The 19,147-nt window shown below is 35.8% G+C and overlaps 2 protein-coding genes and 1 pseudogene across 3 annotated transcripts; 2 read left to right on the top strand and 1 right to left on the bottom strand.

The window, feature by feature from the left end:
• The first annotated feature begins 2,647 nt into the window (after positions 1 to 2,647).
• On the top strand, positions 2,648 to 8,424 carry LOC121974344 (protein DWARF 53-LIKE-like). Of its 2 annotated transcripts, none has more exons than XM_042525354.1 (3): positions 2,648 to 4,534; positions 5,822 to 6,044; positions 6,227 to 8,424. In XM_042525354.1, exons 1-3 carry the CDS (start codon positions 3,240 to 3,242, stop codon positions 8,258 to 8,260), a joined length of 3,552 nt encoding a protein of 1,183 aa, XP_042381288.1. In that variant the 5' UTR covers positions 2,648 to 3,239; the 3' UTR covers positions 8,261 to 8,424. The 2 variants fall into 2 exon arrangements, with proteins under 2 accessions (XP_042381288.1, XP_042381287.1); XM_042525353.1 differs by having other exon boundaries at positions 5,813 to 6,044.
• Positions 8,425 to 9,186: 762 nt separating this feature from the next.
• LOC121974343 lies at positions 9,187 to 13,748 on the top strand (annotated as a pseudogene).
• A 2,791-nt stretch (positions 13,749 to 16,539) lies between these two features.
• On the bottom strand, positions 16,540 to 18,146 carry LOC121977290. Its single transcript, XM_042529879.1, has 5 exons — positions 17,628 to 18,146; positions 17,455 to 17,544; positions 17,326 to 17,362; positions 17,162 to 17,240; positions 16,540 to 17,063 (listed from the first exon to the last, which is right to left on the bottom strand). The coding sequence occupies exons 1-5, from the start codon at positions 17,862 to 17,864 to the stop codon at positions 16,766 to 16,768; spliced, it is 741 nt and encodes a 246-aa protein (XP_042385813.1). The 5' UTR covers positions 17,865 to 18,146; the 3' UTR covers positions 16,540 to 16,765.
• Between the last annotated feature and the right edge of the window lie 1,001 nt (positions 18,147 to 19,147).

Genomic DNA, 19,147 nt, shown 5'->3' with positions numbered 1-19,147 from the left:
AAAAAAATGAAAGGATATGGGTGGCATTTTAGCCAATGAGAAGACGACAACTTCTCAAAAAGGGGACGAAATAGATAGATCTTTGCATGATTAGCCGAATCTAGCTAGCGAGTTTTATGGCTAGATACACTGGCAAATCTTACATATAGTGCTACTGGATTTTTTTTTTTTCTCCCAAGTTCAATTTTTAAAATCATAATAATATTTAACTCCAACCAAATAAATAAATTTTAAATTATACAAGCATTTTAAAAAGAACATATTAATATATATATTAAAAGGTTATTTTTTTTATATAATAAAGTATTTAATAACTATTGATTCATTATTTAGGTTTTTAAAAGTGTGTAATGTCAATGATGGATGTTAAGATAACGTCGGTGAGTCAAATGAAATGGAACTTCATCATCAATCAAAGATGGACTTGTTACTCATATGAGTTGGTATAATTGGTGTTTATACAGAGTATTTGCTTTAATATATCGTAAATCCGGATTAATTTTTAATTAATATAAAATATCTCATTAAATGTTTGTACTAGGATAAAATATTTTTCATGATTTACATACTTATATTTTATCATAAAATCATCGATACTAAACTAAATAAAAATATCATTTTTGCTCCCAAAGAAATAATGTGGCCATAAATCCTCACTAATGGAAAACAAGCGAGTAGCTATCATGAGAAATGACACAAGCAATTGTCACATATCTAACATGGGAAATGAATACGATCACATATTATTAATTAATTAATTAGGTGCATAAAAATTTATTAAGAGCAAATAAATTATTTTATTAAAAAACTTGTTTTATATATTTTGAATTTTTAATAAATTCAACATACTCTTTATATTTATACTATACTCATTATATAAATATTTCAAAAATAACAATTTTTTTTTTCAAAATAAATTGTTAAGATTGTTTCATATTAGGGTTTATATGGTCATGGTCTTGTCATGTTAGCGTCAACTGTGTGGAGAGATAGAAATAGCGATCGGTTAAAAAGGTCTTGAGAGGGAGGAAATAATATATACATTTAATTGTAAAAATGGTCCCCCAAGTCAATTTCAAGAATCTTGGATTCTAAAGAAGGTAGAAATGGAAATGTATTTGGTGGATGACAATGTCAAGATTCCTATTCGCTTTACCATCGCCACATCACACCTTTTATAGGGAATGGAAGGAAAGAAATGAAGTGTGACATCAAAAGAAAAATATTCAATTTTTGTTTATATATTCTTACAGTAAATTTTATTGGTCAGAATCTGGCCAGTTAGAAATCTGTATCACTCAATTATAATGCATACATGTGCATGCATGTAATTAATATACACATCTGATATTACTAAAATACCCTTGAATATGCATGTATGTATACATTCTAGCTGGCCAGATTCTGACCATTTAGCACTATCCATATTCTTATTCACTCGTTTTTCTCATTATCAAAGTTTGTGAAATTGAAAAATATAATTAAAAAGTAACATAAGACTACTTTACTACAATTTTATCTAATGCATGGCACCTATACATTATAACATAAATTTTAAATAAATAGTATATATTTTCTATAATATCATCTTAAATTTTCTCTATTACAATGTAGGGTTTTTTTAATATAAGCCTCATATTTTAAAAATAATGTCTCAATCTTAACCGTTCTACGAGTAAGATTCAACTTCCTCCTCAAATTTCTTCTAGTTCAGATCCTTTATTTTCAAATTTCTCTGTCCCTGTGTCCCCGTGTCGATTAGACGAATCAGATTACATCTCAAGGATGCCTTACACATCACGAGGATACTGCACACATCTTAAAGATGTCATGATATCTTGAGATGTAATCTGGTCTGTCCAATCGACAGGGGACACGGGCCAGAAAAATTTAGGGACAGTGAATCTGAACTGAATTTCTTCCCACTCTCTATATAAAATTTTTTCTATGCTTCAACTTCTGCTTCAACTTCCTAATGCATGTTTTATTTAATTATCCTCAATTTTTTAATAAAAAATTTAAATTGAAACATAATTCTTTTTAAATTTTACACATTTAAATTAAAATCTAATATATTTTTTATAAAATTAAGCACGAGTCTTTTTTCAATTGATTAATCAATTGATATACTCAATTTTTAAAAAAATTATATTATTATTTTTATATAATAAATATTACATTAATTTTTATAAGTACATAATAGTCAAAATGAGGTATGATTTCTCCTCATTTCAATATTATTTAATTAGAATCAAATATATTAATCAATTGGTTAGATGTATAATAAATTGTGCTAAATTTAATAAAAAATATATTAAATTCTAATTTAAATATATTATATTTATGAAAAATTATATCTTATTTTAGATATTTTATATTTAAAAGTATAAAATAATTAGATAAATCTCTGTGTATTAAAGGGTTGAAAGAGAGTTTAAAAGTAAAGAAAAGTTTCAATTAATCGGGAGGAAATTGAATTTACTATTATAAATTATATGAGTTGCTTTAATTTATCAAAGAATTTATTTTTTTTATGGACTAAAATAGCTAATATTTTAGTAGAAAGGGACAGGTGAGGCCGCCGTCCGCATGGTTGGGATCTAGCCGTAGATTTTGTCGTTAAATGATTTAATTTCAGTGTGTCACGATATCAAAACAGTTAAATCAGATCCTTCACTTTTTCGTGGGCCGCCGCCGGAAGCCGCCGCCTCCTCCACCGGTCCCCAGTGCCCACCCGCAGCAGCAGCCATCAGCATTAACCCACTTGCCCCACCCAAAGATTTACGCAAAAAGCAGCAGCAACAGGCGATGGATGGGACGTCAGCGAATTCTTCCTTTCACGGCGAGCAAGTCAGCCAAGAGGAGGAGGAGGACGACGACGCGTGGGTCCGTCGGCATCTGTGCTCTCCTCTCTGCCCCGATCGTCTCTTTTTCTCTCCCTTTCGTCTTTTGCCCCCAACTAGATCACAGAGCGCGCTCCTAGGAGAAGTACTGCCACCAAGTGTTTGTCATATTTCCTGTGCGAAACTCCATTTCCTCCCATTTCCCGTTCCTCTTTTTCCTCTGCCCTTCTGGTTGCGTTCCAGCTTCCGGTTGGACCATGAATTGTTTGCCTATTTATTGGAGAGCGTATTACGGTTTGCGTAGGAGTCTCTCGGGAATTTAACATCGGCAAAAGATGGCTTTTTTACTCGGGTTCTCTGTTGTTTAGTGGTATATGATCCTTGACAGCGGCTTGGATGCCGACGCCGGTTGATAACGCGCGCGCTTGCCTCGCGGCCGAAGCCGCTGCCGCCCTCGACGACGCTGCGGGCGTCGCCCGTCGCCGCGCGCACGTCCAGACCACTTCCCTCCATGTCGTTTACGCCCTTCTGGCCTCTTCTTCATCCTCTCCTGGCGGAAGAGGATCGGGCGGTGGCGGCTCGCCTGCTACGTGTTCGATTCTCCGTGACGCGCTGTCGCGGACGCGGAGCTCGGCGTACTCCCCCAGGCTGCAGTTCAACGCGCTGGAGCTCTGGTTCGGGTTGGCGCTAGACCGGCTGCCATCGACTTCTACGACGGCGAGTCGGCAGGCGGCGGAAGGGGGTGAGGAGCCGCCGGTGTCCAACTCGCTCATGGCGGCGATCAAGCGGTCGCAAGCGAACCAGCGAAGGAACCCGGACACGTTCCACCTGTATCAGCAGCAACAGAGCGCTTCCGCGGCTGGCGGTGCATCGTCGTTCTCCGGTGTGAAGGTGGAGCTCCAGCATCTAGTGCTTGCGATCTTGGATGACCCCGTGGTTAGCCGGGTGTTCGGAGATGCCGGGTTCCGTAGCACGGACGTAAAGCTAGCCATCCTCCGCCGTCCGTCGCCCATCCTCCGCTCTCCCCGCGCCGCAAGGTGCCCACCGCTGTTCCTGTGTAATTTCTCCTCAGGGGATGGGTTCGAGGCGCCGTTCACCTCCGGGGGGCTCGTTTTCCCCTTCGCCGCAGCGACGCAGCTCTGCTCCGACGGCAGTGAGGAGAACTGCAGGAGGCTAGGGGAGATACTTACCCGAAAGATCAGCGGACGGAACCCTGTGCTGGTCGGTGTAGGCGCGGGCGAGGCAGCTCGGGACTTTGCCCGGGCCGTCGACCGGCAGAACTGGGCCATTCTACCGGCGGAGCTCCATGGTATAAAGTTTATTAGCATCGAAAAGGAGGTGGCCGAGCTCGGAAGCTGTGGCTTTGAGCAGTTGACCATTGCCACCCAATTGGAGGAGTTGGACGAGAAGGCAGAGTCGTCAGGGGTGGTCTTGAACATTGGGGACTTGAAAGGAATTGTGGAAGGCAGCGCTGAATGCGAAGAACAGGAAAGTTGTTTAGTCTCGGAGCTAACAAGGTTGCTGGAGGAATACCACGGGAGGTTATGGGTGATGGGATGGTCGGCAACATATGAAACATACATGAAGTTCTTGTCCAAGCATCCAATGCTTGATAAAGATTGGGATTTGCAGTTGTTGCCAATTACTTCAGTTGGGACTTCGATGGGTGGATCACTTCCTAGATCTCCAATGTATGTGAATCCTAACTCTTATTTTCCAATCTTTGTTGGTAGCCATGGTGATAAACTTAGGTTCATATTTTCAGCTGTCTTTTTCTCAGTCTGAAACTGAACATGCATCGTTGACCATTCTTCTTCTTCTGGATTGTTTGTGTTGATATCACTGGGAATAAGTTCTTGACATGTGGAAGCCTTTTAGTCCTATAATTTGGAGATTAGCATGCTTACACTATAAGTATAACAGGGAATATCAATGACTTTTTAATATCTTAGTATATATTTAATTGCACTCATATCTTGTCATGAAGTTATATTTTACCTATGATGTTTCATTCATTCAAAGACAAATTATGAATCCATAGCCAAATCAAGATACCTTTTAAAAAGAAACTTTGAGCTCTTAACTGTTGCCACTTATTGTTATATGTGCAATTAATTTTTTCTTCAGTTAATAGATCGGTCATGCTTCTCATTCACTTAGACGATGTTTACCTGTGGTTTCATATGTTCGAAAACAGTCATGGATACATAGACAAATCAAGAGAGGCCTTTGAGCTTATAACTATTGCCACTTTCCTTCTTGTTATTATATGCGCAACAAATTTTGTCTTCAGATAATAGACTAGAAAACAAATACTAGTCTTTTTAGGAAGATAATAAATGACCAAACAAAGCAATAAACTCATTTGTAAAAGAGTTTGTTCAGTATTCTTTTATCTATGTTTCATAAATGAGCTAACAAAACAATAAATGGTTTTATTGAAGAGTTCATTCATGAATGATATACACGCATAAACAATTTTCTTATATTTTCACAAATGAGCTAACAGGACAATAAATGTGTTCATGAACTGTTCATAGATTTTGTTCGTAAACAGTGACAAGCTAAGCTCACAAATATTCAAACATATTTATCTTCCTACATGATGTTAGATATAAGTTGAAGCTGTTTACTTCATATTGAGCAAATATAAAGAATTTCTATCAAGTACTGACCTTGTTCTCGAAAACTTGGTTTATTTACTACCCAATTCTCACCACTAATATCTATATTTATTGACAATTTAAATTGCAATGTCAGTTCATTTGAAGCATAATGCAACGAAAGCAGAAAATATCCTTCATTATGTAGTTTTCTTAAATTATGTTTTTCTTATGATAGTGCAGTTTGTATAGTACTCATAGGCCCTTACCTGCTATATTTTTTTTTTGCATTGTGTTGTGTGAAAGATTGTCTGGCTTTTTAGAGTTGTCTTTTCATCGCCTGACCGTATTTTGATACACTCCTAGTTTTTGTAGAGGGATTTTCCCCACAGCATATGGGTCAAAAGGTCTGCTCAGCAGTGTGTATCCATCGATGTTCCACTACGAGCATTGTTATGATTTTGACAAATATGAACTTGAAGTTGTAAATAGTAATAACTATCCATCTTCAGTTGATAATGAAGAAAATGGAAGCATGCCCTCATGGCTGCACAAAGCTTCTAAGGTTAACTTGAATGATGGACAAGATACAGCAAAGGTGCGCCCTCTAATAATTGCATTTAGTTTGATAGTTCCAGTAATAAGTTTAGATAAGCTGATTGCCTCTTCAAATGATCCATAAGCTTTTGTTGAACCATCATATGGTTCCATGTTTACCCTTGGTAAAATGTGGCAGCGATTACATCTTTAACTTTTGTTTTATTTTATTTATTTTTTCAGGCTAAAGATGATAAGACAGTTTTTGATGTTAAATCTCTTGGTCTTCAAAAACTGTGGAATAATAATTGCGAAAGTCTCCATTCTGATTGTCAGAAAACCAATATTGAAGATTATTCCACTGTTCCTTGTTCTGTTATTGTTTCTGGCACTGAGAAGATTTGCAATGAGAATATGGAAAATTCTGATGTTGCTTCAAGTCAAAAGGGGTTGGAAATTTCATTTCCTATTTCTGTATGTGTGGACAAAATCACCATTGTAAATAAGAGTACGACAATACCTTCACTTGTGTTATTGGGAGATGAGGATTCATCGAGATTACCAGGCAGACGCTCGAGAAGTGGACAATTCCAGAGAGATGGCTTCCTATCTCAACAAGATGATGACCATTCTTCACCTTCCACTGCAACATCAGTTATGACAGATTTGGTTTTGGGGATGCCCCATGAGACTATTAACAATTCTGAAGAGATCTCTGGTTGTCTGACATCAATGAAACCTCAATTGCTCAAAGAAAGTGGAACAGATTTGAAACCGCAACAAGATCATTTCAAGTTCTCTAGCTGTTTGCCAATAGTTGAAGTTGATATGGTCAAAGGAAATGATTTAAATTTTCCTGTTGAATCTTTTTATTGTTCTGCCCATCAGGATTCCCAAGCAAAGGGCACCAACCCACTTGTTACTCATCCATTCTCACAGATCTCAGGTGATTTTATTTCTTTATATGATAAACCCTTACTCATCTCGTCGGGTACATGGCTGACGCTTGGCTTGAGTAATTACAAATCATTTTGTACTAGTCTCATGAAAAAAGTTGGCCGACAAGAAGAAGCAGTTCGTGCTGTTAGTCAAGCTATAGTCTGCTACAAGACTAGCGAAAGGCGCCGTGGAGCAATCCTGAGAGGAGATGTTTGGCTCAGTTTTGGTGGTCCAGACAAGATTGGAAAGAGAAAAATGGCAATGGCTCTTGCAGAAATGCTATTTGGAAGCAAAGAAACTTGTGTGTGCATTGACCTAAATTGCCATGATATTATTCCCCGTGCCAGAACCATCTTTTCACAGCAAGATGTCAAGGGGAATGCACACCATAGAGGAAAAGTGAATGTAGATTTTATCGCGCAAGAACTAAGCAGGAAACCACAATCTGTTTTGTTCCTTGAAAATGTGGATAAAGCTGACTTGCTTGTTCAGAACAGCTTGTCTCTGGCTTTACGAACTGGCAAGTTTCCTGATTCCCATGGAAGGCAATTTAGTGTAAATAATGTTGTATTTGTCTTGGCTTCGTCGATAACTCAAGGTAATACCTCTGAGAGGAAAGATTACACTAGTATTTCCGAAGATGCTATTCTGGATGCTTGCTGTTGGCAGATGAAAATTCACTTAGAACCTTCCCAAGAGGCTACTCACAGTTCAAAAACTAGTATGCTCTCCTCTGCGACAAGTCCAAAACTAAAGAGTAGTCAAGTATACATAAATTCACACTTGTTTTCTGTAAGTAAGCGCAAGCTGAACGTCTCTGACAGCTTCATGACCCAGCATGGAACCTTGATGTCTGCAAAAAGGGTGAACAAAAGGCTGTTTTTAGACTTGAATGTGTCTGTAGAAGAGCTTAAAGCCCATGATGACAATTTCACCAGTCATGAGTCTTTCAGATTAGAAACTTCTCATGGCTGGATGGAAGACTTGCTCGAACTAGTTGACTTAGTGGTGGACTTCAAGCCCATTGATTTTGATGCCCTTGCCGATAGCATATTGCAGGATGTAAGCAAGATCTTTCAGAGTGTTTTTGGCTCAGATTGCTTGTTGGAGATAGATCCCAAGGTTATGGAGGAGATAATTGCAGCAGTATGGTCGTCGGAGGACAAAGGAGCTTTGAATAACTGGTTCGATCAGGTTCTTGGCAAGAGTTTCACTGAGGCAAGGTGCAGGTATAACCTGGCAAATCATAGTATTCTCAGACTTGTTGCTTGTGAAAATGCATTTGTTGAGAAGCATGTACCCGGAATTCGCCTTCCTTCAACAATTATCCTAAATTGACAGTTGATAGTTATGTAGCATTAAATGATTTGTGAAATAACTGTAATGCCATTAGTCCCATTGCTTCTGGAGATTGCCAGGTTAGCTTGTGTTGTGTACATTAATATTTTGCAGTTAAGAAAAGTTTGCTGCATTTGCTCTGATAAACTAATCAGTCTTTTCTGTGACTTTTTTTTCATGAGAAACAGAGAAGTTATTGCAGTCTCTCATCAGAATGTTTGTATCTAAAATGATTGCCTTCTTGTTCTGTGAATGCTTTGTGTTCTTCATTTCCACAATGAAAAAACACCATATAGGTGAGAAAGGAGGCTAAGTGATCTTACTTAGCATCTAAACATGGAGTTTGCATCTAAACAATGAGGAAGAAGATGATCTTACTAAGTTGATTAGATTAACATGGAGTTTGGAGGACCAACAAGGAAGGCAATTCTAACATGACAAAAAGATTTAACATTAGGAATACCTGACTAAATATTTTCTTTATTTATTTTTAATGATTGTCAATGAAGAGATAAAAGATTTATGTGATAGATATGGTTTTAGCACATGAAGTGTTGTGGAGTTCGAATCTCGGCGAGGTAAATACCTTAATTATGTACTAGTCATTATTCCAAAGGCTAGTAATCATCTGTAATTTACCTCCTCCGTGTTGATTCTGGGATGAATTAACAGAGGCGTGAGACGAACGTATTCACCTTTTGTCATTATGTCGTGAGCGGTGAACTTTCCGTATCAATCTTGTATTCTTATTGAATTTGGTTTTTGACCGTTGAGATCACGTGCGTAGCACATGTGCAATGATGACGTCCCAATATCCCCTCCGACGTCGACATAATCAAATGGCTAAGGATCTTTTGGGATGGATCGGACGGTTGATCTAGATCCGTATATGAATTCTCCATGCGCCCCATAACGTTTGGGCATATGGTACTTAAACCCTAATAGCTGTGCACAGATTTCCTCTGGTCGATCGTACTTCCATGGCGATCGATTCACCTGATCGCGAGGACGTGGCCTCCACTGCCGGCGAGGACGAGGACACCGGCGCCCAGATCACTCCCATCGTCACCCTTAGGTAGGCCGCTGTCGCTACTGGAGAGGAGGAAGAGGACGTCCTGCTCGACCTGTAAGCATTTCCTTCTTCCCGAACTCGATGTGTCTGTTTGCCTACTCTTCTCATGCTGCTAGACGGTGATCTGATCAGAAAAGCGAAACTTGTTCGATAAAGACGGAAACCAGGGGAAGGAGCGGGGTACAGGAAGCGTAAAACTTTTGAAGCACCAGGGGACTGGAATTCTGGAAAGGTGCGGCTGGTGATGCGCCAGGTCAAGACCCTCAAGATTTGTGCCAACCATCTTCGTAAAACACTTATTTTCTACTCGAATTTGGTTCCTCCATATTGAAAGATGAAATGCTCTCATTTTTTTGTGGGGAAAAAAAAATCTCCTGTATCAGTTGTCCCGTCGTTCAAGCTTCAAGAGCATGCAGGGAGTGATAAGTCCTGTGTTTGGCATGCATCAGATTTTGCTGACGGGGAGTTGAAAGAGGAGCTCTTCTGCATTCGTTTTGGTTCTGTAGAAAGTGAGTATTTTTTTCCCTTTGTTATCGTTTATAAGTATACAACCCTACCTACATCTTACATATCGTAGTTGATGAGAACTTATGTTTTTTTGCCAACTGCATATCAATCATGTCTCCTATTTAGATGTTAGCTACAAATACAATATATTCTATTCTTCTGGTTATGGCTTTTAGTGATTTTAGCCTCTAAATTATTGCATTATCCTCATTTATGTGTAAACGTGGTCACAGAAATAAGAGACAAGAAATGTGAAATTCCTTTCAGGGTTCATTTTTTTCTTGAAATAGTGGCATAATTTTGTATCCAATCTGTATCCATTACTGGTAACTTTTCACCCCATTGGCCTTCACATGTTTATCATATCACGGTCTTTTTGAGTTAATGCAGACTTGGTGGTTATTTCAAAAGTAATGAGTGTGCTCAAGGATTGAAAGTGAAATATATCTTTTAATTGGAGATTTCTTGTATAGTTTGCATGCTTATATATGTAGGAGTTTATGTCTATATAGTGTATATATTTAATAATTCTATTTTTTTAATTATTCCAGTCCATCTGGTGAAAATATGAGGTCTTCTTGAAGGAATCCTCCTTCATGGGAGAATTTAATTATTTCTGGGGATGGTTGAATAAGAAATGTTTAAAAATATACAGATGAATTGTGCTAATGCACAATTTTTTGAAAGTTGAACCAATAAATAATTTCATCTTCAGTGTTATAGATTGTTTTCAATGGTTTGGGACGAATGATCCATGAGGTCAAACTTGGCAAATATGGCATACTTATAGCAAACTAGCATCTACCTTTAACATGCTTGGAGAATGTACGAGTCAGTTGATTCCTATAGTGGCATCTCTACAACTGCTTTTGTGGAACATAGCTGGCAACTGACTTGCTTCGGGAATCAGTCTTAAAAGTGGTCGGTAGTTACCAAAATCTTTTCCCCCTTTATTAAGACCATGGAATTACAAAATTAGCCATGCCAAATGGTTTGAACAGACAAGACTACGATTGGCCTCATAAACTATTGTGTTTTATTAAAATGCAGTCAGTGATATCATAAAGTATAAGGTTATTCCAATATTACTCAATCATATGCTTCCAATTATTTTAAAGTTAGGACATCTGGCATTAAATATATCAGTAAAAATGTCAAATGCATAATATGATAGCATAGAACCCATCCAATACTAATACAAATTGGTTGAGTTTGGTCAGTCTTGACAAAGGCTGATATGATCTTTTCCTATGAATCAGGCAGTACAAGAAAATTGACAAAGGAGTTAAAAAAAGTAGAGAACTGAAGAAATTTGTTAAAAATTAGTTTTCACCCATATATGGAAGGGATCGGTAAAATTGCTTTGAATTGAAATGATTTTGGGAACTCATCAGTCTAGTGGGTTTTTTTTATCCCAACTTGAACTAGAAATGTTGATGAATAGGTGGAGAGATTTTTCATCACTCCTATGAATCCCACCATGAGCACAAAATTTGCGATGAGCTCAGGAATCCATGTTCAGCTCTACTAATGCTTGCTATCCGTCGCTTGCTAAACCGACTACCTCTTCCATCACTCTCATATATAGATCAAGTGAAAGATTATTCTCAATTGAGAGATGGCACAACCTTTCTCTCTCGACAATGGCCTCAGCCTGCCTCATCCTTTATAAAACCTATTCAGATGTAACGGAGTGAAGAACCATACTAATCCTATAACATGGATTATTAATCAATAATTGGTTTAATAAATAATGGATTAACTATTGATATTAGTTTTTGGTATTATATATTATTTTATTTACTTTTTCAGCATACATAGTGTGCATATTAATAAACAAAATCTAATCTTATTTGATTATTCTATGATATGAACCTTATAATACTATCATGATATTTTATGTGATTAATCAAAATTTATTACTTGTTATATTTGGTGTGTGAGCATTGGTATTTGATGAATCATGCATCTCTACTAGGTTTTTGAATATTTTTTTGTTGTCTTATACAAAATGTTCTCATGTTGGTTTTTCTATTGATTCTGATTTCACTAATCTTGTTGATTAAATACAATGAATATTTGTATTTAAATTTTGTAGATTGTGTTCTAATCATTAATGCTAAATTTTGTATACCATGTTTGTCCACCCACTCCTTGATCCATCTACACTTAGGCACATCGAAAGTAAGTATGCCTTGCCATCCATCTCCTCGGCCATCCACCCAAATAGCTTTATAGGGTTATGAGAGAGCATTCCAAAGTGCTTTTAGGTGTGTTCAGAATTTCTCTTGGAAGGAAAATGAGGGGAGAGTAATTTAAAGAGACTGAGGGGAAGGGAAAGAGGAGTCTCCAAAGGAGTGAAGTGAATGACTTAATGATAGGGGAAAATATGGATGGGTTATCATGTAAAATACTAACTGATTGCTTTCTTTCCTTCATCGTTTCCAGATTTGGAGGGTTGAAAAAAATGAGGGGTATCGATTACTGACCTCTTATATTTATGACTCTAAATAATGGATCACACTCTACCACATTGTTTACTCTATTTTAAGTTGATCCCAATAGGCATTAGCTTTTTTTTTTTTAAAACAAGATGTTTATCGAGTGTGTGATCATTCATTTTGCAAATGCTACTAGCTCCCAATCTGAAAGTTATTTTTTCTAATATAATTGCTGCTACATCACTTAAGCTGTTTTTCTGAAATATAACTAGAAAATATTAGTTAGACAAATTGAATCGAGCAAATATTTTGGATGTGATTGCCTTGCATAAATCTGAATTTAATATTGAGATAAAATATAATGTTACAAACACCAAGGGGTAAGGCCCACAACTTGTTATTGTTGCAGTATAATATATTTAAGAATATTATATTACATAATTTCATGCTATTGTAATAATAAAAACATTTACAATCATATGTAATTAATAAAATATATGAATTAGTTAAACAAATTGAGAAAATAATATTTAAATTTCTATATATTTGTCAACTTTATAGCATTCAAGGTTTTGTATTAGTTTATTGAATATGTGATACTAAATTATTAAATCAATATTTAAGTATTTGAGTATGATTTCCAGATTAAGTAAACACTTTCAAGGTGCCAGTGGATTAATTACTTATTTTTATTTTATGTGGATTGTAAATATGTTTTAGTATTTTCTGTTCAATAACACTTTATTTAAAATGGTTTCATTGAAGTTCCATTTCTACCTTTAGTCGTGTAAGATCATTGATGAACTAGTTCAGATGTATGATCCTGTTAATATTAAAACAATATGAATGTGATTGTCTAAAAGGCTGAATTAGTACTGTGCATAGCACAAGAGAGAAATATTCCACATGTGGAAATGATTCCATCATCTGTTCAAGGGAGATATCTAACAAAAAGTTTTATCCATACTTTGAATTAATGCTTAATTTTGTTCTCTCTCCACCAATTCTCATCTTTTGGTTCTTATGCTTTGCTCGATCACTGCAGACTGCAAGAAATCCATGCAGATGGTTGAAGGCATCACTGAGTTGTCTGGTAAAGAAGGAAAAAATAGCAAGGATGTGTCAGATGCTACTGGACAATTAGGCAAATTAAGCGTGGATGTAACTGAAGCTGAAACTGCTTCTGTTGCTGTTGCGAAGTCAGAAGAAAAAACAGGAAACAGAGACTTGATATGCCTTGATCAGAAAATATGAAAGTTATTTTGATTTTGCTCTCTTTTACAAGTTTCTTCATTCATTCAAAGTAAATTTGTGTCATTGGTTTTTTGGTATGCTTTTGACATTGATGAATTTGTATCAGCGAGGAATGTGTAATGTCGATAGTTTGGTAAATGTCTTTCTCAATGGTACACTTGAATTTTTGAGATAGATCTATATATTTGAAGGAACCAGACGCCTACTTATTGTCCTTTGTGCAAGTGTTGATTTTCTTACTCTTACTACTGTTCTTGTTGGTGACACAAACATGTTGACGTGAACATTGTCTTCACGATAGAGTTCTCTTGCTAATGTCACCTTTCCTTTATTTTCCGTGTTCCATTTGATCTACTCTACTGGCTTAAGAGATTGGTCGTCATTTTCTTCATTGTGACAATCGTTGCCTACAACATTTGACTTTGATACGCACAAGTTTCTCATCATATTCTTATGCTATTTTAGTATTTTTTACAACTCAGTGACCTATCTTCTATGAGGTTTTCCAATGTTATTATTGTGATCAGCAATCTAATTTCTTTTTATGATGATTAGGGACATCACAACTATTGATACAATTAATTTGGCCTATGGGGTATACTCTATTTGATTAAGAAAATCAACCCATTAGATATTAATAGTTGATAGAATATAGATAGGCCATACCATCAACTTATATTTTGTGGATAGTGTTGTTTATATAATGGCTAGTGAAATTACGACACGAGGTGTTATATAGAAATCGAAGATATATAATATGAGGCAAAGTGTCATTAACTAATTAGATCCATATTAAGAGAGTTATATATGACAATGTTTAATAATGGAGCATTCGAACACACTGCGTGACCTTTTGCATGAGTTGGTCAAGATTGGGGAGAAAGGTCTCAAATGATGACTTGGCATCGAGATTCATTATTTAATTGTGTGGCTTGTTTGATCTTTTTATGGAGATGTGAGATGACTTTATACGAGATAATAAATAAAATTATTCTATAACATAAGAAGGGGAGGTTCGATTTAATTATAAAATTATTATCTTAAAACTATGAGTTTAGAGATGACTCGTTTTAGGATTGTACATCGAAATCATGTTACCTTGCAATGCACAATTGATAATAAAATTTAGATGGATATTTAGTTGATTAGAAGGTGATAGATTTACTATAATAAAATAAAGATTTAATCTTGGCGGGCATATGCTTGGGAAAAATTTCTTCTGCCTTTTAGTCATTTAAGTATTGGTTATAAGTTGATATGATAATTTATCTTTTTTTATATAACTATAGGGATGAACTATGAGAAAAGTATGAAATAAACGTAATCATCTATTATTATAAGTACGAAATCCACGTGTTGTGACGTGATATGATTAACATGTGCCAAACATTGTAGTGGACTTAAAAAACTAAAAGGAGAACTAAATAGTACTAAAATAAAATTCGTATTTTAATTTCAGTCATTAGTTTGACAACGGTTAAAATTTGTTATTAATTAGCGATCAATTTTAATTTTGGCTAGTTTAACAATGGATTTTAAAATTCGTTGTTAATAAATGATCTATTATAATTTCAATAGCTAATTAGGAAAGAGTTGGAAGGAAGAGAAAGTAAAGAACAATGAGAAAGTAACTTTTTAGCATCCGAATTTATTTTCGATCATTATTCTATTGTTAATTAATGATTAAATTTTAATTTAATTGCTAAATAATGGTTAAAATTTAATTCGGTCACTTATTAGAGATCAAAATTTTATTCAGTTGTTAATTTACAATTAAAAATTATATTCGATCTTTAATTCATGATCGAATAATTAATTGACAATTTTATTGTAGTAGTAAAGTAGAGAACCAGATCACTAACAATATTTATTAAAGTAAAGATTTTACTTATCATTGTCTTTTTTTATTTATTTAATAATTTAAATTTATTTATCTTTGTATAAAATTAATTGAGAGAATCAATTAGGATAGAATTTTTTTTCTTTTCTATCTTCAAAACAAATTTTATTCATCGCACCTGTGTATATATTTACAATGGTGTAATTAAATGTGAATATGCAGAAAAAATTTCATCTATTTTTTTTACCATTAAAATTTTCAATATTGCAATGGATAATACCAAAAAAAAAATTAAAGTTTGAGACGATTTTTGTGATGATGATTAGAATTTCATAATGACTATAAATTTCTAGTGTGTTTAGAGGTTGGGAAGACTAAGAGACTAGCCGACAAAAACATTTTCTTTTTAAATCTTTTATATTTTATAGAAAATAATAGTTAGAGGAGAATTGCTTTTAGCTTTTCTTCAATAATATCAAAAGGAGAGAAGTTTAGAAAAGATTAATGAGTTTATTTGATTTTTACTGTAATTAAATTTTCTCAAGGTACAAATTAAATCTTTTATATATATATATATATATATATATATATATATATATATATATATATAGATTGAACTGATGCATTTATAGTTCTAATCAATCTATTTTATTCCTTCAAATGACTAATATAGAATAGTAATTCATAAGATAGATTTATCAAATTAAGTGATTTCTAAATCTCCTTAACTTTGTCCATAAATTAACTAATCAGTACTATTCCAAAGGTTAGTAGTCACTCGTACCTTCTCCGTATTGACCCTGAGACGGATTGACGAGAACACTGAGAACGAACGTATTCATCTTTTGCCACAATAAATTAACTAATCAGGATACATACCAAAACTTAAATATGTCATGCAAAATACATAAACATGGATGACCTAAACAAAAAGTGTAATATAACTGACGTGAATTAATTTATAGAAACAAATACTTCTATAATATCATAATTATTATCCTAGAAACAAACTTCACCTAATTGAACCGACAATTTGACCACAAACAAATCAGGAAAAATGCACAACAAAATCAAAAACAAATTTAATTAAGGACCAATCAACAATTAGTCAATCTTCTTAACAACTACATGCATGGCACATAATCTTAAGGAGAAAAGAACTAAATTAACATAATATTTATTTACATCTCATCAATTTCATGCCATTTAATTCATACTCGTACACAGGCAGTTGATCTATCTGTTATCCTATTGTAATGCACAATATACATAAATTCAAGTTAAAAGAAGTAAAGTACTAAGCATCTCATAGCATTGCATGATCATGCAGTCAGATCCATAGTACTTGCTACTCATTCAACCTCTAATTAATTAATTAATTAATTAATTAATTAATCTCTTCTCCTAACCTGCTGAGTCAGGTTTGGATTCCTTGGCATGGCCACCTGTTTTGAAGAAGATGAAGTAAACAAAGAGAGTGCTAACTTGCTATGATCTCTAGCTGTCTCTTCTTCGAAAGTTTTGGGTCTTTTATCCTTCTCTGATAATCCAATACTTAGAGACAGAGTGAGATCAGGCTCCTGGCTTCCCTCTTGAGCATGTTGGGAAATGGTTTCTCTGTCTTTTTTGGCACAATTAGCAGCATCACTCATGGCTCTTCCCAGGATTTGGTTTTGGAATATCCAATACCTGTAGTGAAAAGCATCATTCTGAATTATCCTGGAAATTTATCTGATCACTAGAGTTATGCTTGAATTTTGTTTCAGGAGCTAGTTTTTAAGTTGTACCTCGAGTTGTTATAGCAAGTATGCAGAACTGGAGAGTGATTGAAAGTGCCTTGTAGCATAATTTGTGGATGCTCCATGACTGGAATTAACATCAATTTAATCAACCAGAATAGACTATATATATATATATATATATATATATAAAGAAGAAAGAAGATGTTTACCTTGATCGTAATCATCCAGCTTCTGGCTTCTATACATCTGTAAATTAAGAAGCAAATGATTTAAAGAAACAATTTGATTATTAATTGTTGATATAATAATGATAGAAAGAAGAAAGAAGAAAAAGAAACCTGCAGATGACTCTTGATATGAGCTATGCTGAGGCCCTTTACATTCATCAGTTGAAGAACCAGCTTTGGTGTTGCTCCTATGCATGCACGCTTGATTAATTAATTAATTAACAGGATCAAATCAGAGTTTGCATGGATTTAGGGCAAGAAACCGATGGAATTGAAGAACTCACTGGCTTTGCCACCGAGCCTCTCGACTGCGCGAACGAAGCAAAGGTGCAAATCGGGCGTCCACCGGAGCCTCGGGTTCTTTGACCTGACGTATACTGCCGCACTCCGGCGATCCTCCGATGGCGATCGCTCTCCTCGACCGTGCTGTTACTCGAGCTCCCTCCGTTTTCTTCATGGTCATCACCTCTTCCTCCTCCAAGCTCGTCCATGACAGACGTCTCCTCTCCACTACTTGCCATGGCAGCTCTTCCTTCCTGTAATTCCCCTCAGAGAATTATAATTAGGTTAACCACTAACAGAGAGAGGGCCTTCTTTACTTGAATTATTCTTGATGGCAAGGCGAATACGTTCGTCCAGTCTCCGTCAATTCATTCCAGAGTCAATACGGAAGAGGTAAATCACTGACTATTACTAATTTTTAGAATAATGATTAATACATAAAAAAAAAAAAAAAGATATTTACCTCAATTAACTAAGATTTGAATTTTAGATCTCATAATAATACCTTGCTTGAATTATTGTTGTTAGAATAGAAGGAATTAAAAGGAGTGAGGTCATCATGCATGCAGGGTGCTGAAATTAATTCCACGGGTTTGTGAGACAGGTGGAGTGAAAGAAACAGATTGGAAGCAGATTGGAAGCTGCAGAAACAACCTAACCCTAGAACAAGTTAACTTGTTTAATTAATAGGGCGAAGGGCGTCTAGATTAACTATCTTTTGTTACAATTGATGATGCATATGTGTGATCATGCATGCGAGGGCAGAATTAAGATTAAAGAGGCTAATTCTTCTTGTCCTCTTGAAGGGGACCTCGATATAAAACGCATGCAGAGTTTTTGATCATGTGTTGGTGATTGATCATTGGAACACTGATGACCTCTCTCTCTCTCCTGAAAGTGAGTTTTTGGTCAAATATATGGACTCTTGGAGAGAACTCATGAAGGGCAGTGGACCACAGACAGTGGGTTTCAACTTGCTTGACTTTCAGGGCCTTGTTTGATAGCTTTAAACCTAACTTATATAGCCTCTAGATTTAAGAAAAGGGTATTTTATGATGCCCCTTTGTCAAACATCCAACTGCAATGGGAAACTTTTATGAGAAGGGATATTATTGCAAATTAGCGTGACAGAAATAATTGCATGGATCGGGGGCTCGGAGAGGGGCCCAAGTCAATCTTGGGCCGGCCAACTGGCCCAGCGCGCGAACAGTGGCAGATTCTGAGGCAAAATCTTAATTAGATTCTGACTGAATCGGATTAACTCTTACGTAGATATGATGCTTTATTTGGAAGAATATCTATCCGTCATCACGAGGGTTGCTCGCGCACACTGTGGCCGAGCAGTGGCGCGAGGATGGTGATGCGGTGGAGGCACTGTGCGGAACAGATAGCACATCGGCATCGGGACAGGGAGGGAGGGAGGGGGATTTCCATGCTGCTTCATGCGTCACTTCAAGGGGAGACTACGGCGCTGCTGGCTGCTTTTAGATTGAGTGACCAGAAGAAAAGATTGCGGATCGTC

The sequence above is a fragment of the Zingiber officinale genome, chromosome 4B, assembly GCF_018446385.1.
Source record: "Zingiber officinale cultivar Zhangliang chromosome 4B, Zo_v1.1, whole genome shotgun sequence".
Classification (NCBI taxonomy): Eukaryota; Viridiplantae; Streptophyta; class Magnoliopsida; order Zingiberales; family Zingiberaceae; genus Zingiber; species Zingiber officinale.
Note: the sequence above shows the minus strand (reverse complement) of the source record. Positions and strands in the feature narration are given on the sequence as shown.